This window comes from Hippocampus bargibanti, linkage group LG13 (genome assembly GCF_051943395.1).
Source record: "Hippocampus bargibanti isolate YZ-2025 linkage group LG13, ASM5194339v1, whole genome shotgun sequence".
Classification (NCBI taxonomy): domain Eukaryota; kingdom Metazoa; phylum Chordata; class Actinopteri; order Syngnathiformes; family Syngnathidae; genus Hippocampus; species Hippocampus bargibanti.
Window position 1 is genome coordinate 10,134,131 of NC_142746.1, and position 23,340 is coordinate 10,157,470.

Sequence of the window (23,340 nt, forward strand, 5' to 3'; positions counted from 1 at the left end):
CAAACCAAGCAGCCAATCATTGTTCATGAACAAGCTGCTAGGGACAAGAGCATACTGGCCAGAGCTAGCACACTGTATCGGTCGTGATCTGAATAGGCATATATATTGTGTATATTTAATAACAGTTTTGTCAGCCCACAATGGCTGAGGGAGGAGAATAAGTAGATTTGGTTGGTCGGTTTACTGTACAAGACATTTTCAAGATGGACTTTTCAAGAATAAATGGGCATCATTAACAAAGCTCGGTCAGTTATTTAATGGCTAATGGTACACTCTTATGGACTTAAGTAAATCACAGTAGTAAATCACACCACACTTTTTCAGTCTGGATTGATTCCGGCGGAGCACTACTGAAGGCATAGCGATGAAATCCATGGCCCACCACTAGTAGATTGTAAGATGATAGATAGTAGATTGGTGGAGGATACAATAGGTAGGTGGAGGGTTGATTTGCTCAGTTGCCTGTTTTACAGATAGGCATATGTTGGACGGATAGAAAATGAGGTGCAAGCTAGTTGCATGGAAATGTACTAGATGGGAAATTGGATAAATGGGTAACTTAGTTGTGTTGGCATGTACCGAGACGGTTGATTTTCAGCTCTGCATGATTGGAATGCATTGAACTTATCATGTGTTTATTTTTGAGGAAAGCAGAAGAAAATAATATGTGCAACCTGCTTTTTGTCTCATGCGAATGAGCTACAGTTCCAACCTCTGCGAGGCCAATGCTTGCTCATTCTTATTCTTATTCTTATTCTTATTCTTATTCTTATTGCCTCTCAGCCGCCCTCATTCCACTTCCCCATCTCGCAGTGTGTCTTTACCTCTCCTCTCTCCCCCCTCCTTCGCCCTATTTCGCTCACGTTTACCTCCCTTGGCAAAACATCCATTTCCTTCCCCTTTGTGCACATTGCGTTCTATTCATACGTGAGATAAACACTCATACGTTTCACCGAGTGATATTATTAGCATGATCAGGTGCTAACTTCTCCACTATTTCCCTGGCACAGAAATCATCTTTTCAAGTCAGAATGTCTTTTGTATGCCTGGATTGCAACCGTTTTTCTTTTCATTTTCCAGGGTGGCGAGCTAGGCTGCTCCGGTGGCGGATCAGTAATCTCACAAAAGGAGTGTGTCGGGTAATTGATGGGTGCCAACAGCGATGTGACAGATCAAGTCTTTAAAAAAAGGTGCCTTTTCAGAGCTTCATTCTTGTCCTTTTGTTATCGCCGGTATAAGTGAATTGTATCGCCGTCACATCACGATACTTGTTCCATCCTTTTGGCTCAAAAGGGGATGATGACAGTGACAGGAAGTCACGAAACTGGAAAGCGGATGGTATTTTTAACAATAATAATAATAATAATAATAATAATAATAATAATAATAATGCAAAACAAACACAGAAATGATTTTTTTTTTATTTGGAAGGGAGGTTTGAATCTTTTAGCTCCGCTGCCTCTTTCAAAGTGCTAAATATGTAATCAGCATCCTCATTGGCGCCATATGGAACATTCTCTTCACAGGTGCTCCTTCTGCTCGTCCTTTACAAATGCTCAGAGTCGTGATCTAAGTGTGAACTAACTGTTGTTGCGCCTTTTAACGGCTGTTCGTCATGTTGCACTTTAGGCGATGGATGCTAATTTGGTTCCACGCGTCTTCACAATGGATCCTTAAATTTACTCAAAGATGTCAACACAGTCGACCTCCATCGTTTTTGGCATTCTTCATAATATGAATATAAAACAATAGAAATACATCATGGTGTTTTACTTTTTGAATTGAAATGGGCTTTTTAAAAGAAAAATCCCAAGCACGGACTGAGGTTCACAGACCTACACACACGCAAACTCACACACCAGTATAACTAGCATCCATAAATGACCATGGAACTCACTCTGCGGGAACTTGGGCGGATTGTCGTTGACGTCGGTGAGGGTGATTTTGACGTCGGTGGTCCCCGACAGACCGCCCATATGGCCGCCCATGTCTTTGGCCTGGATCACCACGTCATACTCCTGCCTGGCCTCGCGGTCCATGTTGGGCAGCGCCGTGCGGATGATGCCTGCAGGTGTGAAGATAGATAAACTGTGCTTTGAATGTCCAATTTCACAATTACAACTGTGATGATGTCATCATGGTCAAATTCATACAGTGCTGCGGGAATTGGTAGTCATGTCTTATGACAAAAATGTAGCCCAAAATGAGAAGGGGATGTCGAGTAACAGATGGACAATTGTTAATTGGCCAGTTCTTTCACGTTTCACGTTTTCTGAATCAGAATCAGAATTGTCATCTCGGTTTGTGGGTGAAACTAAATGACACATTTTGATGACTCTCATTAAAAAACACAGAAACATATCTGCTCCTGCAAAACCTGAACAGACTTCTCGAAAAACAATCACGATCAAATTTGAATCAAAAGTGACAAATGATGGATCCTCTTGACCGATCGTATTGCCAAGCGATAAATTGACAAGCCATTGACTGGCGTTTGGTCGTGTGGGCGGACAGCAACAGCAAAGTTTACCGAACCGAGGCAGACTCAGGGAAATGATCCCATTGCTACTAGATTTTAAGCAGGTGTAGTGGACAGATGGACCACACTCAATCGCCAAGCGTTTTGACTTTTCATGGTGGTTTGTGGGCGGGACATGGCTGACAAATTTGATTATTCACCATAAAAAAGGAAGCTCAATTAACTCTGCTCCAGTCATTATCCAGAGAGACTTCTCTTTGGGATTTTTTTTTCCATTCCAATTTAAACCAGGTACGAGACAGCTGCTCTGTGCTAAATTGCCAAAGTAATACATTTTCTTCATGGCGTGCACAGAGCGCGGCAGCAAAATAAAAGGCAAGCCTTTAGTACCTCAGTTTCTGTTGTATTTGAACAGACCTCCACGAGAGAATGATTACATTTGCCGCCAAATTTGCGGAATTGTGGATGAGACAGATGGCAAAGTTTTTGTGGATCCACCATGGATGAGTTGACAAATTTCAACGATTTGTAGCAGCTAAAGTAGAATTACTTTTTCGAGTAAGTTTCATTCGATTGCTAACAATTTTACCCCATTTGCACTGGGCATATGGACCACGCTAAAGAGGAGCGTGGTGCTCAAGTTTGATGATTTTCTGTGAAAAGCGAAGCACTAATAATTCCATATTATTCCTTGCTATTGTCACAGGACGAAAAATAAAGTTGGAGGATCATGCGTCTGCAGTATGCAGGAGAAAAATCTGGACTATTTGCGCCGACTGCCAATCCAGATGATGGCTCGTTCCTACTGGTGAGTAAGCAACCGAGCCGCAGCCGATGGATCCGGTTGTGATGTGTCGTTCTTTTGACTTTGGAATCATACAAGCTAAATATACGGATTTATTATTTTTCACCATTTCAAATGATAATCTGGTTGTGTGTTTGGAAATGTATGGTCACGGTGGGCCTGCTACGTGTGAATTATTTTGTGTGTTTGTGTGTGTGAGAGAGAGAGAGAGAGAGAGAGAGAGAGAGAGAGAGAGAGAGAGAGAGAGAGAGAGAGAGAGAGAGAGAGAGAGAGAGAGAGAGAGAGAGAGAGAGAGAGAGAGAGAGAGAGAGAGAGAGAGAGAGAGAGAGAGAGAGAGAGAGAGAGAGAGAGAGAGAGAGAGAGAGAGAGAGAGCCCGCAAAGCTGATAATCTCCAAACCAATTAGAAATGTGAGCTTTGAATGCGCGCCAGTCAAATGGCCGACACCGCTCTGATTAGCACAGATTTACTCTGCACAAATCCACCATCAAAAATCCCCCCTCCACTCACACCGCCTCAATGCTTCTGTGTGTGAAGCAGTGTCATCTCTACTCTGTGTGACCCCCACTCCCGCACACACATCACCCTCTGTTATCACCTCTTGCTGTCCAAATGTAAGGCCAGGACTTGGTAACCGCCGAACTGAATACACTGCTCTTTTTTGACCGCTACAGTCCACGCGCCACTGACTTTTCATGTAATATCCATTTTATTTATTCATTTTTGGATGAAAACCTGCGTTAGATTTTTATAGGGCAGCAGTGGGATGCAGTTTCCAATTAAAATGACGACCCTGTAGGATATCAATGAACATATCAGACCTCAAAGGTCTCATACTCAAAACCAAATAGGAAGTTGAGCATGTTGGTGCGAAGCATTTTGTGTGATTTCTAAGGTTTGGATTCTGGCAAAAATCCTCTGAGGGAATTCCATTGAGTCGTTTCCAATTGAAAGCATATCCCTGAAAGATTGTGACACTAATTATCAAGGCTTCCACAATCTGCTGTGGGTTGAGCAGGGCATGGACATTTTTTTTGCAAGTATGCCAAATATTATGGTGGTTGGTTGCACGTCTGGCTGTGAGTGTATATGCACAGTATGTCATGCTGGTTCGTCACCTGTCTGAGGCTCCACTGAGAAGTACGGTTGTCCTTGCAAGATGCTGTACACCAACCGGGCGCTGTTTCCATACGTGGGATCATCTGCATCGGTAGCCGTTACTTGCATCACCGATGTGCCTGACAAAAACAAACATGGGAGACTTCATTCACCCAAAAAAAGAAAGAAAGGGGGAAAAAAAAGCACCGCATGGGCATCTTTGCATGGCGAGCACGTCCATCGACGCGAGGCAAGGAAACCACTCGGCTGCATTTGTCAGTCTGCATGCTGCCGTTAGTATCTTGCTGCTACGCGGCCCATCCGCGGTGTTGAGTCCAACAAAATAAAAGCATTTGGATTACAAGCAGAGAGGACATAATGGGGACTTGAAGCTGTATATTGAAATCCTAATTTGAAACCTTAACCCAAACTTGAAAGCCTGTGTGAAGCTATACATTTACGTTGAAAGCCTTACCCTGTCACGGTTTGCAAGGTGGTGATGGTGATTGTGGCTCCCAAAAAAGCAGGCAGGAGGGAGCAGCAGGTTGTATTTGACAAATTGTATTAAAATAAAGTGAGCAGGAACAAAATTTAAAACATCAAAGTCATCTGAACAGAAAAGTACAAGTGTCAAAGAAAACCATGAGTAAAAATCTGCCAAGGTGAAACAAACCTGACAGGGTGCAGCAAACACAGTACAATGATGTTTTAGATGTTGTTCCTGCTGACTTTATTTTAATACAATTTGTCAAATACATCCTGCTGCTCCCTCCTGCCTGCTTTTTTGGGCATCCACAACCACCATCACCACCTTGCAAACTGTGACATATCGTGGCTTGAAACTATTCAACTGGCTTGAAACCGGCCTGACTTTGAACCCCAGAATTAAAGCCCAAACCTTAAAGGACAACCGACGTCTCCGGACAAGTTGTGTCCATAATTTGTAAAATGTCTTCAAATGACTTATACTGAGCGTATTTTACAAAGATTCCACGCATATAGCTATATTTTGCGTTTTAAAACTCTCGCTGAATATTCCGGAAGTCTTGTTTTTGAGTTGGTGACGAGTCTGTACGTTACGTCACTGAAGGAACACCCCTGACCGAAAAAAGGACACATTGTAGCAGTCCTTCCATCACGTCAATGCATTTTGCTGTACTTTGGACTGAAAATGTCGTGTAGGACCACAAAGAGGCAGAAGAGAGCAACAAAGCTCTACGTAAGGAATTAATCAGCCTGTGGAAACGGGCTGATTAATTCTTTAGACGGCTTTGTCTCCATGTTCTGCTTTTTTGGGTGCGACATTTCCCACCCCTGATGCCTCAAAATGACACAGAATAAATTATTTAATCACTTGCAAACATGTATGCTTTCGTCTTCAGAACTATTTGAATCATATTCATAACTGGATGAGTAACAAGAAAGCATATTCTCCGAATCTGAAGCCATTGTTTTGGTTCTCGAGCAAGGCAAGACGTCTTGCCGTGACACCACGAACATGGGGGCGGGACCTTCTGAAACTGACTACTTCCCGTTTCAAATTGAAGTACTTTTTCGACACTTTAAGACATTTTTATTGGTGTTTTGCATTTGACTAAAAATATCATGCTGCCTGTTTTGAGTATTTTAGATGCTATAAAACGTTTTTCTGATGTCAGTTAGAAAAAACAAAAAAGTGACATCGGTTGTCCTTTAATGCGAAACCCTATTTTGAAACAATAACTCTGGTTTTAAGCCTGATGTTTAAAATCTGAACCTTAGTTTGAAAGCAAACCACAGATTGAACTGCTCACCCGATGTTTAAAATTCTAACCCCATTTTTTTAAATTAGACTTTTGAAACACTAATGTCATTCCCTAAGTTTGGTTTGAAAGGAAACCCTGTCTTAAAACATTGTTTTGTAACCTGAATTGAAAGACCTAACACAATCTTGAATTCCCACACAAAGACCCTGAATGAACACTGGCACTGACTCCAAGCTGGCCTTGGGAAACCTAACCCTGCCCTAAAAATCGACTTTCAAATCTTTATTTAAAACACAAACCCATGTTTGAATCTGTACTGTATTTTGAAATATCCAGTCGAAACCCTAACCTTATCTTGAAACCCTAATTTAAAACCCAAACCGTATTTTGAAACCCCTTTTTGAAGTGTGACTTTTTTGTCTACCTTCCCCTTACTCACAACCGTAGGGTACCTTGACTCCTTAAACTCCGATTCTAAATCTGGTTCAAAACCCTACATTGAACCCAAATTTTAAATCCTCACTATCATATGAACCTCCAACTGAAACCTTCATTCAAAAACCCGGTACAAAAGATTGGCTTTCAACCCGAAGAGTTGCTTTAAAACCTAATGCGAACCCAACTGTGTCTTGAAATGCCAAAACACTATTGAAACCCTACTTTAAACCCTTTCAGGGATGGTGATTACTACAATGAACATATTACATCAAAGGGTTCAACAGCAACCTTGTCTTTAAAATGCCCTAACCTCCTGCTCATGCCTGAACTCGAGTGTTCAAGTTTCACATGGTCGGACGATCTTGAAATGCAATCTCTCAAATGCCCTCTCCAAGCATCTTTCTTTGGAATGGCTGCCCACAAATCCAACGCCGTTAAAAGTCCCCACGACCACAACCAATCGGGGTCGAGGAGTCTATCAATATCGGAAGCTCTTAGTCAGGAGAGCCGCAGGAGCTTGTCGGGAGTTTGATTCCTTTTAATGTACAGGCTAATGGTGCGGTCGTGTAGCTGACGTTTCCTGTGCTCGGGTGACAATCAATCAATCAATCTGAAGAATGACAATGATGAGCTCTGGCAAGGACTTTATTAACACGTGCCAGTCACTCGCTCACTTTAGGACAATGACTTTTTGACTTGGTTGATTTGACTGAGGAAGTCTTTGATTCTATCTGAAAGGTCAGGACAAAATCTTACAAAAAATAAGTAAATAAAATGAAACCCAAAAGTACCAGATGAACGGAATACATAAGGTTGTTTTACATTCATAACAGCATTAACATTAAAAGAACCTCAATTATTCAGTGTTTTATATTAGAGATCAACAAAATGAAGCAACACCACAAGACTGGTTAATGGTCTACTCACAAAGCATCTCTGAAACTGATACACTAGTTTGGTCACTGCAGATGTTCAAGAATGGCTTATTTAGATTAACTCATTCGCTGCCATTCCTTAATTTATTCGGGAATTGAAAATTGTGACATTGGGCGCTATTCCCGAATTTGTTCGGGTTTATTTTTTTCTTGCGGTTGTGCCGATAGAGCGCCTGTCAGACCTTTGGCAATGTTTTAGCCCTCCCACGAGGGGGCAATCTTCGCCTTTTGTCCATGTTAGCGGTTTGTTCCAGCTTCAGCTGTTGTTAAAGTGCTATATAAACCGATATGTATGTATTGCATTGTATTTTGTATAGCTGCCCTCATTTCAAGCTCAGATACCCCAAGACCCATATAACATTGGAATTAACTATTTTTTTCTGATGAAAAAAGAGAGTCTAAGGTAGGGGTGTCAAAATCCGGTCCTCGAGGGCCACCGTCCTACATGTTTTCCAAGTCTCCCTGTTGCAACGCACCTGATTCCAAGAAACAGGCTCAATGGACACACCTGATTCTAATGATCAGATCATCAGCAAGCTCTGCGGAAGTCTGACATGAGCCCGTTCCCTTGAATCAAGTGTGTTGCAATTGGGAGACTTGGAAAACATGTTAGACGGCGGCCCTCGAGGACGAGAGTTTGACACCCCTGGTCAAAGGTTTCTAATGCTGAATGAATTTTTATGTAGTCTTAAAACTCAATTTTCTGTGGGTGCTGCAATTCGAGTGAAAATGACAACAACCCTGGAGTGACACATTTTTGCACATCGTCTGGCAGTGAATAAGTTAAAATCAATTAATTGATTAATTTGCTGATCGATGAATCTTCAACGGCTGCCTATATCATTGGTGTACTGTTATGAGCATTGCTGTACTGTTATGAGCACAATTTCAACTGTAAAAATACTAATCTTCACAATCACAGCTACTTCCAATCTTTCAAAGTCAGAACCATAATTCATTGTGAACTTGGGCTGCTACGACGGATAATATTGAAAGTCAATCAGCCAACATGTGGCTGTGTCACTCTTTACTCACCAACGTTGGACATCTCGGGCACTCTGGCATAGTAGGGCCCATGCAGGAACTCTGGCGGATTGTCATTGATGTCCTGCACCTTGACGATGAACTGAGAGGGTGGCTCCAGAGGTTTGTTGGTGTCTCGGGCCACCGCTTGCGCCGTCAGCGTATACTGAGCCTGCTCCTCGCGGTCCAGCGTTTTGGTGGCGTGGATGTTCCCCGTCTTGTCGTCAATGACGAAGATGGTTCCCGCGCCTTCGCCCGACAGGATGTACTTGATATTGCCGTTGCCGGAATCCACGTCGGAGTGGAGCTGTGCAGTGGCAGAAAGCGACGCACTTCAAGTTAGTCGAATAAGTGACGTTATATAATAAGTCATTGGTGAGTTTTCAATCATTACGTTCGATATCAATCATGATCATGTTGAAAAAGGAGCGGTGATTATTTTATGGATGGAATAAACTATTTAACATGACATGGAGGTCAGAATCAGAATACCTTTATTCGTCCCACAATGGGGAAATTTGCAATACATATATATATATATTTATATATTTATACATCTCATTTTCCGTACCGCTTATTCCTCATTAGGGTCGCGGGGGTTGCTGGAGCCTATCTCAGCTGTCTTCGGGCACGAGGCGGGGGACACCCTGAATTGGTTGCCAGCCAATCGCAGGGGACACAAAGACATACAACAGTCACTCTCACACTCACACCTAGGGACAATTTTGGTGTGGTCAATCTGCCTGCCATGCATGTTTTTGGAGTGTGGGAGGAAACCGGAGGATCCGGAGAAAACCCATGCGGGTCCGGGGAGAACATGCAAACTCCACACAGGGAGGCCGGACCGGGACGCGAACCGGCGACCTCTGCACTGTGAAGCCGGTGTGCTAACCACTCGACTACCGGGCCGCTATATTTATACATATTTTTTTAAATACACATTTAAATTGTTTTATTGGACCCAAGGCCTTTTCTAGATGATGGACAACCGCTTTTTTCTGTATTGCTAATAAGCGAAAAATTTAAGTGACCATCATCTAACAAGTGACAAATGTCCTCGATTCAATTAAGCTCTTGTTCTTCTTTTCCAAGCGCCGCAGTGTAAAATATGACGCTTGCTACATGTCCTCACACTCGTTGCCGTTTTGATTGATTCTGTTGTTGTTGCTGTTGTTGGGATGCGGTGCCACCGATCAATCACAATTCCCTTATCTTGATAAGGAAAAGAGGCTCTCTGATAAGGCCAGATTAACCCTTTGATAGAATAACAAAACAATAACATTAGGTCGGGAGCGCATTTGTAATTATGTCAATCTAAAAGGAAACATAACATTATTATAAGAATGATTATAAGAACAATAAAAATTTTGTTGAAGATATTCCAGACAGATGTTTACACTCAGACCACCTTTGCATGAACTTTTTTTTTCCAGACCCATTTTTTTCTCTTTCGTGAAACTGGTACCATCCAATTTATAAAAGAGAATATTCTGACATTACCTCCATTGTGGATTAAAAACAGCAACACTCCACACTTATTCAAGTATTAAAATCACTCTATATGGTAAAATGCAAACATCTGAGGAAAATCAAATACCCAGAAGAAGAAATGATTGCCTTGTAAATCACCACAACATAAATCCCCGGCTTTTACCGCGGCTATAAAACAAAGTAATCACTGATGACAATGGATTTTGCCCCCCCCCTCCCCCCGAGGCCCCCGCCCTTCCTCTCACACATCCTCACACCTTGCTGTCGGTGGCTCAACTCACCCTTCCTACCAGAACCGGATCTGGTCCGGTGTACTCCTCTATGACAAAGAACTGATTCCAGACCCAACCTCTTTTGGACCTGTGCAGCAGCTGACCCTCCTTGCCCACCCGGGGCCGGTGTCTGTGCATTGATGTGTGACCTGTACACAAACATTGCATTGAGTCTGCGATGTAATCACAACAACACAGCAGGTTTTCTTTTCTGAGGGTTTTTCCCCCCAATTGGGATTAGCACCAAGATGTGTGTGGGATGCGGGAAAGCATGCGAGTGGAAATACCACTAGGACATTAGAGTGAGAACGTATGTGTGGGTGGTGCTCTTCATAGCCTAATGTAGAGTGTTGTATTTTAATGACAAAACAATTGGTACATTACAAAAGTACAGTCCACCCTCTTGAAGTGAGAAACATCATTTAAATTGTGACATTTAGCTATTTAAACTTCACCCATTTGCATCTGGAAAGTTGACAGCGACACAATTGCCTCGTTCAAGTCACCTCTGGAATTATAAACCTTTTGAGATGCAGCGATTACTACAGTGGATATCTTGTCTTGCCTTATTGGGTCACGTGGTGGATCCAAAGGTTATAAAGTCAAATCTGACAATCCCCACCTGCATGTCTGTGTCTGTGGGAGCGGTGACCCGGGGAGTTGTGTCCCCTCTGACTCGCTGTTGCCAGGCTACAGAGGGCGCACAGTCCCGCAAACACCAGCAACACCCTCAGCAGCATCATCATTGTCAAATCCGACCTCTATCTTCCTTTCTCTTTTTCTCTCTTTTTTTGTTCCTCTCAGTGGAGCTCAGCCCCCACCGAGGTGACTTCCCGTTCGGCGAGGGGAATGCTGGGAGGGTGATTTCAAGTGTGGCAATCTTCTTTGACTCCTCCTCCAATATCTTCCACGCCTGGAAGTAAAGAAAATGTTGATATTATTGATGATGCTCAGGAAAAGTAAGCTTTCTTTCTGCCTGATGTTCAACAGTCTTGTTACGCAACTCCCCTTTAATTAGGCCATCTGTACATTTAGTAGCTTAGTTTTAGTAGTTGGAAAGAGATGAGTCTAGTCATTTGAAAAGTATGATGTCACTTTCTGTTTATGTGTTTTCTTATTTAAAAAGACCATCAATCACCATTACGAAAGAAAATGACAGGATGAAGAAAGTGAATGTCAGCGCGATATAGAGCAAAGGCAGCAGCCCTCCACCCTCGAAAGCCCGGTGACAGTTATTTTTATTTGAAATAATTTGATTTTAAATAACAGTCAAAATGAGTAAACGGCCAAACTGAAAGGAACATACATATACAAATAATCTGCAGAATTGTTTTTGGGTGAGGGCATTCATGCTTCAAGGTGAACATTTGTCTTCTTGTTTTTACAAACTGTTTTAATTACATGCTCCCTATATTTTTTTAAATAACTACCCTGAGGTGGAATATATCCCAATGATATCTACAATATTAAATTATTTAAATTAAATATTAATGAGGAAAAAGGAGCATTTGACAAACAACAAACATGACCCCGCATCCTCCATGAGCTTTTATAACTTCAAAAACTGTAAACTGTTAAATTAAGAGACAATCATATTTTTCATGACAATATATTCTGACATTATCTTTTAATACTATGTAATCCAAGCAGAAATGTAACAAGAAAAAGTCATTTATAAAATTCCCTCTAACTCATGAAGATTACTTCTTTGGGGAAGGTGGGGAAAAGATAATGCCAATAATATATTTGCAATGCTGATTCAATTAAAATGAAGCTACAACTAACATTGCATCACAGTTAAGTGCACATTTTAGCCATGGTAGCCATTTCTCAAAAGTGTGAGGAACTATTTTCTTGAACAACCTGTAATTCCATCCAGAGACAATGGATGGATCTTGAGAGTTCAAGATCCGATTGGCTGCTGGTCAGGTGACAACAAGGAAGTGAATATGGAGCCAAAAGGTGCAGCCATGGGCAGCCCGGTGCTTGAGTGGTTAGTACGCCGGTGTCACCGTGCAGAGGTTGTGAGTTTAACACCGGTCCGGCCTGTGTGAAATTTGGATGTTCTCTCTGGGCTCGTGTGGGTTTTTGTCAGAGTCCTCCAGTTTTCTCCACATTCCAAAAACTTGCATAGCAGGCTGATTGAACACTCTAAATTGTCTCTAGGTGTGAGAGTGAGAGCGAATGATTTTCCTTCCCGCCTAGTGCCCATAGATGGCTGTGATAGGGTCCAGCACACCCGCGACCCTAAGGAGGATCTGCGGTCTGAAAAATGGATGGGTGGAGGTGCAGCCATCTTGAAACTTGTGTTCCGTTTGTAAACCACATTCAAAGTCATGGAAATGGAATTAAGTGAAGTTAAAGATGAAATTGGAAGATGGACTGCATCTTTGGCCATACCACTCCAGTGTTATTTTGTCAGGTAAGTTTAGAAAGTAGAGGTTCTGACAAGGGTTGTGGCCTGTGCAAGGCACAAAGGGACCACACCCAAGAGGGACAATAGAATGTTTGATGACTTTGACAGGTACCTCTTCAAAGTGAGGGTGCAGAGCACATGACTTCTAACTAGAGAGGGTGACAGTTTGAAAAGTGGGGAATTTGTTTTGTCATGTAATGTGGCATAATTGAAGGAAAATGTGATGTGGCTCAAACATGGTGGTAGAAGGAATTTGGGTATTCTCTGGATATTGTTAACATGTCTTTCATTGATGACAATCTGTTTCGTCATCAAAGCTTTGAATAGGGAGCTGGTGTCCCTGAGTGCATGACAGTCAGACTTTCATCGCAGAATGTGATACAATTCTCCACAATGTTCACTTCAAGGTTGTACAATGTAATAATTAAAAAAAAGTTTGCTATGCTTCTATAAATCCAATTTTAATAGGGCAAGTTTTTTTCCATCCATATGTGCCCTTGATGTTCAATAACTGCCTGAGAAACTTTTCTTCCATTGGGATTTTGGGGTCATTTCGCTGGGGCCCCCACTTGGTCACATGACCAACCAAGCAGGATGCACTGACAATTAATCGCACCCGAGCCGATCCAGTGCCTAATTATGCCTGACACTTGATTGATGGGTCTTGTTGGAGAAGTGTGTTTTTGGGCGGAATGACCTTGGAAGCTAGATGAAATGTGGCAAAAACTCACAACTAAATTTAATCTATACTTTCAAGCTTTTGTGTGCACCGACGGGGAAGGCCAAATGCATTTGGATTCACTGGCTAAATAATGTCCAATTTTACTGGTTTTGAATCATATGTTTATATGCAACCCACTGACAAAAGTTCACAGTGATAAAGTATTCGTGCTATTATGAAAAAGTAATTATTCACTGGAGTAAAGTTGAAAGAAACAAGAAAAAACAAACAAACACTGAAAGAGTCAAGGAGTAGAAAATAAACCTTTTGGGAACTAAGAAAATGTGTACATTTCTTAAAGGACACCATTTTTTTTTGTTTGTTTCCTAACTGACATCAGAAAAACGTTTTATAGCATCTAAAATACCCAAAACACGCATGCTGATAGATTTAGTCAAATGCAAAACACCAAGAAAAAAATGCGTTAGTGTCCCAAAACTACTTCAAAATGACCTCGGAGATGCCGAGTTTCAGAAGGTCCCGGCCCCTTGTTCGTGACACCACGCCAGGCTTCAGTTTCGGAGAAGATGCTTTCATCCAGTTATAAATATGATTCAAATAGTTCTGAAGAGGAAAGCATAAATGTTTGCAATCGATGAAATAAGTCCTCCCGTATCAATTAGAGCCGTCAGGACTCCAATGTAGCGTCCCAGAAAATGCACAAGAAGTTTTTGGAAATGGGCTGATTTGTCTTCTGGGAATTTGTGTCAACTAGCATCAAATATTAGTCTTGGTGAAACACACAACGATTCACCATTGCGTTATTTATGTTTTTCTTCTAATTTCGCCATCAACACGGATCAACACAAAGTTTTCAGACCAAACAAAGTACCCAAAATGCATTGTGTGTCGCTTTCTCGGTCAGTGGCGTTCCAGACGTTACGTCATGTCAGGCATTGTCATCAACTCGAAAACAAGACTTCTTGAATATTCAGCGCAAGTCTTAAAACATAAAATATAGCCATATGCGGTAGAATTTTTGTAAAATACGCTCAGTCGAATTCATTTGAAGTGACTTTAAAAATTATGGACACAACTTGTCCGGAGGCGTCGGTTGTCCTTTAAGGGGGTGGGGGTTAAAATTCCTCCACTTTTCCAAGTAACTGTTTTAGAATTCCAAAACATGCCAACTTATTTTAATGACAGCACAGAATCGCTGTCAAAGTGTCACCAGTGTGTCAGAGATCATTAAGCATGAACCTAATTCAACAAGTACAGTTTATGGGAAAATAAAACAGCAGCATTGTCTCATTTCGCTTGACCAATCTCATCTGTTATTCAGAAACAATGTGCCACTCTGATAGAGGAACAGGACATTTTATGAAACGGGGACTGCCGACAACATGGACAAGTCTCCAAATATGAAACTTGATATTGCGCTATTGATTTAATTTGTCTTCAAGGAGTAAAACATGACAGGGGCAACTTGTCACAGATTTTGGAACAAGCTGTTTGCGTCTTGCAATGTAGAATTTGGCACATGGCTATTATAGGTAGACCTTAAAAAAAGTCTTAATAATCCAAGTTGCAAAGCATACAGTCTGTCTGCCATTTTGCTTTGTTTGTTGACCATTTTAGCCAGATTATTCACAATTTTTTTTTGGAAGGGGGGCCTACATTAACAGATTTTAGAGATTTTCGTTGATCGCAACCAAATTTGAATCCCACAAACTGATGGAAAACACAAAATTAGGAAATTAAAATTTTTGCTAATAATTCATTAACTGCCATTCAGAAGTCATCAGTGTTGCGCAGTCGTATTTTTGTTAATATGGTGGGAGGACTGTCACGTTTTGCAAGGTGGTGATGGCGGGTGTGGATCCCAAAAAGCAGGCAGGAGGGAGCAGGAGGTTGTGTTTGACAAATTGTATTAAGATAAAGTCAGCAGGAACAATGTAAAACATCAAAATCATCTGAACGGAAGAAATACAAAGTAACAAAAGAAAACCAAGATTAAAAGTCCGCCAAGGTGAAACAAACATATGTACAGCATACAATGCATACAATTGCATACAAAGCATACAGCAATGACCCAACAGCGAATGGTCGTGCCGGGAGTCCTTTTGAGTGTCACTGATTTGGAACGACCAGCACCTGCGAGGCAGCAGGCAGGGATGACAGTGCTACCCGTTGGTCGCCAATCCGAACGCGGCAGTCCGCCACTGATCGGAACGACCAGCACCTGTGCAGGTGCCGGCGGGGCCGACAGTGCCACCCGTTGGTCGCCAACCACATCATGACAAGGACTGGCTTGATACCATAGTTGCTGGCAGACATGATATTGAGAATCCATTAACTCATTCACTGCCATTCACTAATTTATTCGGAAATTGAAAACCCCAAATTTGTTCAGGTTTTTTTTAGGGTTTCAATAAAGCGCTGGCATTGGCCTCTGGCAATGTTTTTTTCTTTTCCACAAGGAGGCGGCATTTCCCTTTTTCCATGTTAACGCTTTGTTCCAGTTTCAGCTGTTGTTAAAGCGCTATATAAATCAATATGTATGTATTGTATTCTATTTTGGGCAGCCACCCCCATTTCAAGCTCATATAACTCCAGACCCATATAATTTAGGAATTAACTTGTTTTTTTCTGATCAAAGAAGTGGGTCTGAGGTTTCTTACGCTGCATTGAATGTTTATTTAGTCCTCACACTCAATATTTTGAGGGTCCTTGAATTTGACAATGACAAAAATTCTGGCGCTGGAGTGGACACATTTTCGCGTGTGTGGCAGTGCATGAGTTAGGGGCACTTGCTTGGGAGCAAAGTTTGATGACAAAAAAAAAATGATAGTTGACCTCGGAAAATTCATCCCCAGAATCCAGTTTCACCTAGCAACATGAAATTCAGTCAGCCAGTCTATTATGAGTAGATCCCCCCAAAAAAAAACACGGAATAATTTGTTCAATTTCAGTGGTCATTTCCAGTAAATACACACTTAGCCATTTGATCTAATTTCCATCGGTCTTTAAAAGACAATATTTTTCTATTTAAACAATCACAAAATTCACTAGACATGTCTATAAGGTGAAGACACAAAATATATGATGAAGTCTCTAGAAGCCAACCTTGTTCTCTCAAAACAATGTGAAAATGTATTCCAGTTTAGCAGTTTAGCAGGCATGGAATTTATGGGACTTCTAAAAAAAAATTAAAAAAATAAAAAATCTTCACAAAACCATGTCCGAAAAAGCATCGGGACCTGACATTTTGGTTTATGGTTTCCATTTTGGGGTCATATTCTAAGAGTTATTCAATGGTCAACTTGTCCACATTGTACCAAATTAGAGCTTTTATACCAGAGAGATGGAAAACTTGATATCACAAATATATATTATTAATTGGTGTGGAATATGGTTCCGAACATGACAGCACATGCCATCAAACAAATCTTTGAGACGCTTCCGAATTGTTGCGTCGGGATGAGAGTTTAATTTCTCATTTTGATGTATTTATTTCCTCCTCAGACTTGGCCAGAGGTGCAAAAGAGCTCGCTGTGCAGCAAACGAGATAACGACTCCCTCGGGTGAGTAAGCCCTTTTTTCTATTTTTTTCATCCGCCTACTTCCTGTCTCTGCACATGACTCAAGAGTCGCATTAGAACAATAGACAGTGCATGTGTGTGTGTCAGTGTATATTTATACATGCGTATTCATGTGTCCCTCGGGTGGCGGGAGTCACGAGTTGGCCGAGATTTTGTGATTTATTGGCTAACATTAGACCGCATGCTGCTTTGGGAATATTTGAGGGGGGTTTCAAGAGGGTGTAGCGGCGGGGTTGCGACCTCGCTAACCGATGCCACATGTGTCCGAACAAAGCTGGAAATTCACAAGCCACTGTTTAAGTGGGGTGATTACATTTTGGGGTCAAGTGTAGGGGATTGCCAAAAGTGTGGTGCAACCCAGGTGTGCAAGCCGGTTTAACAAACATTTAAATTTGCTTCAGAATAAACTTTTCTTGCTTGAATTTAAATAACAGTAACAGTAATAACAGTAATAACAGTAAAATAACACACATTTTCATTTTTTTGTCAGTAGCAAAAACACCTGATTGTATTGTACTTTATAAAAGTACAAACATTATAATGGGATACATACAGATAGCCTTCAGCTCGAATTAGTCGCGCTAACAGCTCTTCTTAGAAGAGGATAAAGATAATATGACTGAGTATATTGTTGTATTGTCTGTCTATATGTTTTGAAGCACCATTTGTGTTCAAATAGTCACTGTTTAAAAATGTTAGAGGATTATGCTAGTTTCCTTGGCCAGTCTATAGAGTTGTGCATTTGTCAGCATTAAGCTAAACACAAATGTCTAAAGCAAGCTGGATGTTTACACAATGTGCAATTGTCTTTGTTTTATGTTTAGTTAGACAGTACAGTAAGGTATAGGGAGTGAGAAAGAAACAAATTGAAACCTCCTTTTTCATTTTTTTTTAAGTTTGTTCACTCTTCCAAAGATCTTGTAGTAGAGGAAGCTGAATTGACTCAGTGGCCATCATACAACATGCAGATCTCAAAGTCTAAGCACAAACAATGGCTTCTTTCTAAAAAAAAATAAAATAAAAAATAAATAAATAAATAAACAAGTGACGTGTATTTCAAGGGCCCACTGTACTATTCTTTGTAATATTTGGCTCCTTGGTGGCATAATTAAATCCTGTGGTCCAGTGAAGGGATTCCGAACCCGTGGCCCACAGGTGACCATCTGCTTCAAATTCGGTGAATAACAAGAGTTCCCTCCTTCGTTAAGATTTTTACCACAGAGGCACGGTGCACCAAATCTCTCGGCATGTTGAAAATGGTGCATTTCTCCAAAAGACCACAGAAATGCAAATCTTTCTCAACACCTTTTCCTGATCCACGTACAAACTAGAACTCCAACCTCAGAGAGCTCCTCTCCAGATGTGAGCTCTGTTTCCGACTGTGTTTATCCCAGGGATGAAATACAAACAAAACAAAACCAAAAAAGGTCATGTGAGGTTTATAATGAGATTTTCTGATACCCGAATGGGTGGGGAGGTGGTTGGATTACTCTCCAAAACAAATCTCCTGAACTGGTCTATGAGGACTACAATGCAAAAAAGAAAAAAAAAACATTCTGACCTTTTTGTGCAATATACTTTCCCTCCATCATGTTATACTCATCTTCACTTTGACTTTATACTTCTCGTCTTATCATATTGTCATGCTCCCATCGTCAGAATTTTTTTTTGTCATTTGATCATGTCCCACCGTCTCATTCAGTCAAGCTATTTTTTTCTATTATTTAATAATTTCCCACAGTATAGCTGTACATGTCAATATGTATAGTATTGAACATTTTGTTATCGTCAAATATTTGGATACCACATGGTCAATTAATCTCATTCCAGTATTTAAATGTATTGTTTTTTCCCCACGTCTATCACGGTTGTTTCATATTGTGTCGCATATTCTGATCATTTTCCGCGTTCTTGTAATCTCGTTGCATCTTTTGCCTTTTCTTTACACGCACATGCACGGACGCTTGCGAGTTTTTGAAGTGCGTCCAGGGTAAATAATTTGCATGGAAGTCTGGTAAAAGCTTGAAATTTAGTGTCCGTTTTAGTGCACAAGGCCTAATTGCTTTTCAATTGGGCACCCAATTCCGTTTCTGTGTTTGTGTGTGTGCGTGTGCATGTGTGTGTGTTTGTGTCTGGCTGATTAGTATTGAGGCATTCGTGAATCCGAATTAACCCCCATGAGCATCCACCGCACGCATGCTCACATATCACAACCATTTTATGACATTTGCGTGATTCCTGCAAATGTCATGTGATCACACAACTACTGACTTTGAATGGCCAGTTGTGATGGACATTGCCCACGCATCATCGAGCCACTCTTGTACTCGCCGTCGCTCATCTCCTCACCCGTAAAAAAAAAAAAATCCTGTGACTGTAAAGTGTCCTTGTGAGTCTTGAAAGGCGCTTATAAATGAAATATATTATTATTATTATTATTATTATTATTATCATCTTTCTCTCTTTTCGGTTGCCATTTAGTCATGCTCTTAGTTTGCCTTAGTCAGTCTGTCTGTTGACAGTGCCGTCGCACCTTCTGAAATTGTATTTTGATGGCATCACTGCATCTTGAAAAATAAAGGTTAACTAATTGCCATTCACAAATTTATTCAGCAGTTTAAAATATGATTTAGCTTTTTCTTGTTTGGGTGCCGATAAAGCGCTGGCCGTAGCCTCTGGCAATGTTTTTTTCATTTCCACAAGGGGGCAGCATTCTCTTTTTTACATGTTTATTCCAGCTTCCGCTGTTGATAAAGCGCTATACAGTGGTACCTCGGTTCTCGAACGCCTCACCGTTCGAACAAATCGGTGTTCGAACGAAATATTCGAGATATTCTTGCTTCGGCGTTCGAACATAAATCGGTGTTCGAACGCCAATACGACGCGTGAGTGCGTACGCGAGGGTGGGGAGCTGAGCGGCGCACGGGTGTATCGCTCTCTCCGTGACCAACTTTTGTCGCTAGCGGACGTGCAGCGTTTTGCTCTAGCGTTTAATATAGGTGTACGAAGAGTTTTAGCCCCTAATCATGCCTCCAAAGAAAGTAAGTGCTGCTTAAAGTGACAAAAGAAAAGTAATGCGTACAACTATTGCATTTAAGAAAGTAATAATCGCAAAATATGAAGGAGGTGTGCGAGTGTCTGATATGGCGAGGGAATACAGCATGGCGAAATCTACGATCAGTACGATATTAAAAAATAAGGAGGCTGTGAAATCTAGTGATGTGACTGTGGGCGTGAGAGCAAGTGTCATTGGATAGATATTTTAAGAGAAAAGAACATCCTGTAGCCGAGTCATCCGTAGCTGTCACGTTCCGAGCGAGAGTGACGGCAGCTGACTCGTCGGAACGTAGTGGAATGTTTGGGATCCCAAAGCAGACACGTACTACCCAAGCAGGATGTTTATTCACAAAGAAAAGAAAACACAGCGAGTAAGAAGGCAGAGGGTGATCCGATCCGCTTACTACGCCAAAAAGTAAATGGCACACGAGGGTGCAAAATTACGCAATCCCGGAAGATGATTTAAATTTACGGGACGCGGGGAAAATACCTCGGACCGGATACACTCGCGCATCGAAGGAAGAGTCCAGGTACGGTGGCGAGTTGAGGCAACAATCCGGCATTGGCGAGGTGATCGCGAACCGTATGAATGCCCCGTGTCCGTGATTAGAGAATGACAGCGGGTGGAGAATGGCCGGGAGAGGCAGCGCCCCCCCCCCCTCCGCTGTCAACTCGCAGGTGACAGGAGCAAAGAGGTGGTTTCAGTGTTCGAAAAAATCGCTTTTTGAACAGGGTCCCAGAACGAATTATGGTCGAGAACCGAGGTACCACTGTATAAACCAATATGTATGGATGTATTGCATTGTATTTTGGACAGCCACCCTCATTTTAAGCTCATATAACTCCAGACTCATATAATTGAGGAATGAACTCTTTTTTTTCTGATGAAAGAAGAAAGTCTAAGGTTTCTTGCGCTGCATTGAATGTTAATGTAGTCCTAAAGCTCAATATTCTGTGGTTCCTGGAATTCGAGTGACAATGACAAAAACCCTGGCACTGCAGTGAACTCATTTTTGGTCGTTTGTCAGTGAATGAGTTAAGATTCACATGTAAGCTTAATGCTAAAACACAATTCAAAACACCAATGACATGCTAACAATTCTAACATTGACAGACACAGGTCATATCAGTGCTTCCAACACATATAATTTATCATCAGTGATAAGTAAGTCATCTGATTTCTTTTTACTTCAGACAAAATCTATTTTCTTTTTCTGTTTTGTTTGGAAAACCGTTGTTGTTCTGGTGCTTGTGTTATTCTTGCTTATTATGCAGCAATGACTTGCAGTTTGTGGGACATTATTTTTCAGTCTGAGAACAATTAATTGGAGTCATTTGAAAACCATGTTTGTTTTTGTTTTCAGGGAGCAGCATGATCGTGATTCAACTGTATGAGAGGGAGAGAGCGAGAGAGGCCTCATGTTTTCAATTATTTTGAAATTATTTAAAACAATGAAAGTTCTCTTCCAATTACTCCATGACAAAAATGTTAACATGGTTCCCAAGCTTTTCCTCCACCCGATTTGTGGTCTTGGTGGAATCCAAAAGTCTTCAACGGCCGCCCTAAATGAGATTCGTCAAAGCCGTAGGCAAAACAAAGCTGCCTCCGATTAGACCGTTGACCGAAGCTTTTGCCGCACTTTAACGACTTTCTCCACCATTTAGCCCTTTTAATTACAGTGCACTAATCTCAGATGTTCAATTTAAGAAGTGACAAAAAAAAAGAGGGCGTTCGTTGACGCTAATGTCACAGCTGCGGTCGTTATTGACTCAAATAGAAACTCGGAGGGCACCCTCAATTAACTGGCATCTTAATTAATACTCCTCATTCCTTCACCTCCGCAACATATTTCTCCATTCATCTGACTTTTGTTCTTTCGTTCCTTTTCTCTGTCACAGCTCAGTAGTGTCTGCAATGGCAATTACTGCCTCATATTGAAATGACACAATAATTGACTGCTGCACTATATTAAAGCACACGCCGCAAAGTGAATACTAATAGTCATATTCAGCAGATTTTTTTTCCAGCCTCATATTTATTCTTGATTCTTGATGGGGTAATTACAGTTAAAGTGTCAATCAGCTTTTAAAATTAAGATTCTGAGATGCCGTTGGAGTTTTCAACTCATATTATGGTTTAAAAGGAAGTCAAAATCAATGTAATGCGCCAAGGAACTGAACCAAAATCTGGTATGAGCCTCCACAAAAAAAAAAAAAAAAATGTGAGGACTTTTACTTTTCTACAAAAATTCTTTGTAGTTACTATCAGATGACTCTGAGGAGGTCTTGGCTACTACTGCTGGTCCCTTGGCTTCCTTTAATTCGAAATGGAGCAGACCCTACAGTTCAGACAGACCACATTAACACAATTGTGCTGTGAAGAAATCAAGTTTAGGTCTATGTGTCTCGTCAGGACGTGTGTGTGTGTGTGTGTGTGTGTGTGTGTGTGTGTGTGTGTGTGTGTGTGTGTGTGTGTGTGTGTGTGTGTGTGTGTGTGTGTGTGTGTGTGTGTGTGTGTGTGTGTGTGTGTGTGTGTGTGTGTGTGTGTGTGTGTGTGTGTGTGTGTGTGTGTGCGTGCGTGTGTGTGTTTTTCCTAAAGAAGGGAAAAAAACGTCTGGAAACAATTTGAGTCAAACGAAAAAAATGCTTGGGATTCTTTTGGGGGACAACCAGCCGCAGAAAGAAACCAATAGACGGCCAAAAAAAGGCTAGACATGGGGGAAAATCCAATTTTCAACTTGTGCGTTTTTGCGCCTATGATAAAACAGCAGAAGGAATGCTGACTCGGCGCATGAAACAATGCCGAGACAAGTTCAGTGGTCTTCCGCACCACAAGAGGGCGTTATCTTTGTTCTTATCCGGATTCCAGACGTCTAATTTAAATTTATCCCAATATTTGTCTGATCTGTTTCAATACAGTGGCCCAATTGGGCAGCTATTGCATGCATCAATTTTATTTATGCCCCACGTTGAAGACAGGCGGGGGAGGAAAGAAAGAATTGACAGAAACGGAAGTAAGTGAGCGAGAGAATTTATCATCCGGTTCGGCCAATCGTGCACACGACGAACTGCAGAGTGAAGATATTAAACACGAGTGAGATCTAAAAGAGGAAACCGCAATTCTGCATGGAAACACCCTCCCCTCCCCTTACCCCACTCACTCCTCCATGAATCCATTCTTTCCCTTAGTGACTTAATCCTCAGGGGCTTACATTTGTTGTCTGTGTGTGTATTCTTCTATCACAATATTCCCCGCCTCCATTCGCACCCCCCACCTTTTCCACCCGCAAAAGGCATCTCTATCCCCAATGGAGTTTCT

At 41.5% G+C, this 23,340-nt stretch overlaps 1 protein-coding gene and 1 long non-coding RNA gene across 2 annotated transcripts in view; one reads left to right on the forward strand and one right to left on the reverse strand.

Annotated features, from left to right (window-relative positions):
• The window catches only part of cdh11 (cadherin 11, type 2, OB-cadherin (osteoblast)), an 83,706-nt gene that overhangs the window by 16,910 nt on the left and 43,456 nt on the right, over nucleotides 1–23,340 (reverse strand). Inside the window, exons 3-7 of the mRNA XM_089011512.1 lie at nucleotides 10,908–11,198; nucleotides 10,295–10,434; nucleotides 8,535–8,829; nucleotides 4,402–4,521; nucleotides 1,898–2,065 (exon numbers count right to left, since the gene is read on the reverse strand). Of these exons, the coding sequence (XP_088867638.1) occupies nucleotides 1,898–2,065; nucleotides 4,402–4,521; nucleotides 8,535–8,829; nucleotides 10,295–10,434; nucleotides 10,908–11,031 (847 nt within the window). The 5' untranslated portion in view covers nucleotides 11,032–11,198. The remainder of the gene's footprint in view (nucleotides 1–1,897; nucleotides 2,066–4,401; nucleotides 4,522–8,534; nucleotides 8,830–10,294; nucleotides 10,435–10,907; nucleotides 11,199–23,340) is intronic.
• LOC148889288 (uncharacterized) lies at nucleotides 940–22,787 on the forward strand. The gene is made up of 4 exons (XR_016116841.1): nucleotides 940–1,190; nucleotides 3,186–3,287; nucleotides 16,888–16,946; nucleotides 21,386–22,787. It is a non-coding gene; the product is annotated as an uncharacterized LOC148889288 (long non-coding RNA).